Here is a 5,000-nt window from a genome sequence, read left to right on the forward strand (position 1 = left end):
TAATCCCATGTTATCATGTTGGTTGTTACTCTAATCTCATGTTGTTGTGACTCTAATCTCATGTTATCATGTTGGTTGTTACTCTAATCTCATGTTGTTGTGACTCTAATCTCATGTTATCATGTTGTTGTTACTCTAATCTCAAGTTATCATGTTGGTTATTACTCTAATCCATGTTATCATGTTGGATATTACTCTAATCTCATGTTATCATGTTGGTTATTACTCTAATCTCATGTTATCATGTTGGTTATTACTCTAATCTCATGTTATCATGTTCGTTGTTACTCTAATCTCAAGTTATCATGTTGGTTATTACTCTAATGTTGGTTGTTACTCTAATCTCATGTTATCATGTTGGTTGTTATTCTAATCTCATGTTATCATGTTGGTTGTTACTCTAATCTCATGTTGTTGTGACTCTAATCCCGTGTTATCATGTTGGTTGTTATTCTAATCTCATGTTATCATGTTGGTTGTTACTCTAATCTCATGTTGTTGTGACTCTAATCTCATGTTATCAAGTTGGTTGTTACTCTAATCTCATGTTGTTGTGACTCTAATCCCGTGTTATCATGTTGGTTGTTATTCTAATCTCATGTTATCAAGTTGGTTGTTACTCTAATCTCATGTTGTTGAGACTCTAATCTCATGTTATCAAGTTGGTTATTACTCTAATTTCATGTTATCATGTTGGTTGTTACTCTAATCTCATGTTATCATGTTGGTTATTACTCTTCACCAATACATGAATGAGCTACAGAGATAATAGGCTGGTTCATATTGCGAACAATTTATGATGCTTTTATTAGCCAGAATCACCTACAAAAAGAACGATGCGACTGGCCTTCAATTGAACGTTTTAACTCGTTATAGCCTATATAGTTCACAATAACAGGAAACAATGACGTGTCATCACTGAAATTAAAATGAAGATGTTGGTGGAAACGCTTTTATGCACAAATACTGATATGGTAACCATCATGTCAACGTCTACATGGAATTCCCCAGCGACATGCTGTGCGGTCTGGAAATCACGCGGTTTATTAGGCTACTGATGAAATGGTGATGATGGTGAATGATGGTGATTATGGTGAATGATGGTGATGGTGATGATGGTGATGATGGTGATGATGGTGTTGATGGTGGATGATGGTGGATGATGGTGAATGATGGTGATGGTGATGATGGTGATGATGGTGATGATGGTGTTGATGGTGGATGATGGTGAATGATGGTGTTGATGGTGGATGATGGTGATGATGGTGAATGATGGTGATGGTGATGATGGTGATGATGGTGATGATGGTGATGTTGGTGAATGATGGTGAATGATGGTGATGATGGTGATGTTGGTGAATGATGGTGAATGATGGTGATGATGGTGATGATGGTGATGATGGTGTTGATGGTGGATGATGGTGATGATGATGGTGAATGATGGTGAATGATGGTGATGATGGTGGATGATGGTGATGATGATGGTGAATGATGGTGATGATGGTGATGATGGTGGATGATGGTGAATGATGGTGATGATGGTGGATGATGGCGGATGATGGCGGATGATGGCGGATAATGGTGATGATGATGATGGTGATTCTGGTGATGATGGTGATGATGATGGTGATGATGGCGATGATGGTGATGATGGTGATGATGGTGGTGATGATGGTGGATGATGGTGATGATGGTGATGATGATGGTGATGATGATGGTGAATGATGGTGAATGATGGCGAATGATGGCGGATGATGGCGGATGATGGCGGATGATGGTGATGGTGGTGATGAAATGGTGATGATGGTGGATGATGGTGAATGATGGTGATGATGATGATGATGGTGATGATGGTGAATGATGGTGATGATGGTGAATGATGATGATGATGGTGATGATGATGATGATGGTGATGATGGTGAATGATGGTGATGATGGTGATGATGGTGAATGATGGTGAATGATGGTGAATGATGGCGGATGATGGTGATGATGGTGGTGATGTTGATGGTGATGATGGTGAATGATGGTGATGATGGTGATGATGGCTGATGATGGTAATGATGATGATGATGGTTAATGATGGTGATGATGGTGGATGATGGTGGATGATGGTGGATGATGATGGTGATGATGGTGATGATGATGATGGTGAATGATGGTGATGATGATGATGATGATGGTGATGATGGTGGATGATGGTGAATGATGGCGAATGATGGCGGATGATGGTGATGATGGTGAATGATGGTGAATGATGGTGATGATGGTGAATGATGGTGATGTTGGTGATGATGGTGGATGATGGCGGATGATGGCGGATGATGGCGGATGATGGCGGATGATGGCGGATGATGGTGGATGATGATGGTGATGATGGTGATGATGATGATGGTGAATGATGGTGATGATGATGATGATGATGGTGATGATGGTGGATGATGGTGAATGATGGCGAATGATGGCGGATGATGGTGATGATGGTGAATGATGGTGAATGATGGTGATGATGGTGAATGATGGTGAATGATGGTGATGATGGTGATGCTGGTGAATGATGGTGAATGATGGTGATGATGGTGAATGATGGTGATGATGGTGAATGATGGTGATGATGATGGTGATGCTGGTGATGCTGGTGATGATGGTGATGATGGTGAATGATGGCGGATGATGGCGGATGATGGCGGATGATGGCGGATGATGGCGAATGATGGTGATGATGGTGAATGATGGTGATGTTGGTGATGATGGTGGATGATGGAGATGATGGTGAATGATGGTGAATGATGGTGATGATGGTGAATGATGGTGAATGATGGTGATGATGGTGGTGATGGTGATGATGGTGATGATGGCGAACTTCACACAGTGGTGAAAGTGTGCACGGTGATGAGCTTGCTGCTCTTTTCCAATAAATATTGCGGGTTTGATTTGGGTGGCATGATAATCGATGCTGATGTTTGACAAATAAAAATAGTCTCGCTCTTTTATCTCGATTATAATATCATCATGTAGGCTCTAGACAACAGCGCACGTGCCAATACCATTTATTTTGGGTGAGAAATCCTTAGTAAAGTTGAAAATGAGATGGAAACCCATTTATCTTGTATTTTCTTAGTTGGTACATGTGTATTTAACCTCAAAATGTATTTTGATGGAACAAATTGCAATCATATCAAATCATTCATTATCAATGTCCTAATAATTTCAAGGTAATTCAGCTGTACTATCAGCCATAAGTAGGAAGTACTCATTCTCCCACAATTCTCTTTTTCCTCTAGGACACGCCTTCTTGAGGAAGTGGCTCCTCCTCTCTGACCCTGACGACCTCTCGGCCGGGGCCAAAGGTTATCTGAAGGTTAGCCTCTTCGTATTGGCTGCAGGCGACGAAGCTCCAGTGAGTCATGATTCAATTGCCAATATTGTTGAGTTGATCTCGGTATCTGTTGGATTATTAATGATCTCTGATCTCGTTTGGATTATTAATGATCTCTAATCTCTTCTGGATTATTAATGATCTCTAATCTGTTTTGGATTATTAATGATCTCTAATCTGTTTTGGATTATTATATACAATGCTATCTGTCTCATATCTGTCCACTTGGTTCTCTCTGTGTCTCGCCATCTATTTTTTTCTAGTATATATTAATATAGTATATATTAAGTGTTTGTGCATCTGTTCCGATGTACAGTACCATTCAAAAGTTTGGACACACCTACTCATTCTCGGGTTTTTCTTTATTTCATGTTAGAATTGTAGAATAGTAGTGAAGCCATTGAAACTATGAAATAACACATATGGAATCATGTAGTAACCAAAAAAAAGTGTTAAACACATCAAAATATATTTTAGACTTGAGATTCTTCAAAGTAGCCACCGTTTGCCTTGATGACAGCTTTGCACACTCTTGGTATTCTCTCAACCAGCTACACCTGGAATGCTTTTACAACAGTCTTGAAGCAGTTCCCACATATGCTGAGCACTGCTGCTTTTCCTTCACTGCACGGTCCAAACCATATCAATAGTGTGATTGTGGAGGCCAGGTCATCTGATGCAGCACTCCGTCACTGTCCTTCTTGGTCAAATAGCCCTTACTCAGCCTGGAGGTGTGTTTTGGGTCATTGTCCTGTTGAAAAACAAATGATAGTCCCACTAAGTGCAAACCAGATGGGATGGCGAATCACTGTAGAATGCTGTGGTAGCCATGCTGGTTAAATGTGCCTTGAATTCTAAATAAATCACAGACAATGTCACCAGTAAAGCACCATCACACCTCCTCCTCCATGCTTCACGGTGGGAACCACACATGCGGAGATCATCCGTTCACCTACTCTGTGTCTCACAAAGACACGGCGGTTGGCACCAAAAATCTCAAATTTGGACTCACCAGACCAAAGGACAGATTTCCACCGGTCTAATGTCCATTGCTCGTGTTTCGTGGTCCAAGTCTCTTCTTCTTTTTGGTGTCCTTTAGTAGTCGTTTCTTTGTAGCAATTCAACCATGAAGTCCTGATTCACACGGTCTCCTCTGAACAGTTGATGTTGAGATGTGTCTGTTACTTAAACTCTGTGAAGCATTTATTTGGCCTGCAATTTCTGAGGCTGGTAACTCTAAAGAACTCATACTCTGCAGCAGAGGTAACTCTGCATTTTCCTTTCCTGTGGCGGTCCTCGTGAGAGCCAGTTTCATCATAGCGCTTGATGTTTTTTGTGACTGCACTTGAAGAAACTTTCAAAGTCTTTGACATTTTCCGGATTGACTGACCTTCATGTCTTAATAATGTAATGATGGACTGTCATTTCTCTTTGCTTATCTGAGCTGTTCCTGCGATAATATGGACTTGGTCTTTTACCAAATAGGGCTTTTCTGTATACCACTCCTACCTTGTCACAGTTCCGTCTGTAATAAAGCTCTTAGAGGGGAAAACTAATTATAACTCTCTCTCTCTCTCTCTCTGTCTCTCTTTCTCTCTCTTTCTTTGTTTCTCTGTCTCTC

The 5,000-nt window shown here is 40.7% G+C and overlaps 1 protein-coding gene across 1 annotated transcript in view; it reads left to right on the forward strand.

Annotated features, from left to right (window-relative positions):
- Positions 1-1,568: 1,568 nt before the first annotated feature.
- LOC135537009 (dysferlin-like) overlaps positions 1,569-5,000 on the forward strand; it is a gene marked incomplete at its 3' end in the record, with an annotated part of 14,421 nt that continues 10,989 nt past the window's right edge. Inside the window, exons 1-2 of the mRNA XM_064963218.1 lie at positions 1,569-1,644; positions 3,285-3,400. Coding sequence (XP_064819290.1) covers positions 1,569-1,644; positions 3,285-3,400 — 192 coding nt within the window. The remainder of the gene's footprint in view (positions 1,645-3,284; positions 3,401-5,000) is intronic.

This window comes from Oncorhynchus masou, unplaced genomic scaffold (assembly GCF_036934945.1).
Source record: "Oncorhynchus masou masou isolate Uvic2021 unplaced genomic scaffold, UVic_Omas_1.1 unplaced_scaffold_6972, whole genome shotgun sequence".
NCBI classification, from domain to species: domain Eukaryota; kingdom Metazoa; phylum Chordata; class Actinopteri; order Salmoniformes; family Salmonidae; genus Oncorhynchus; species Oncorhynchus masou.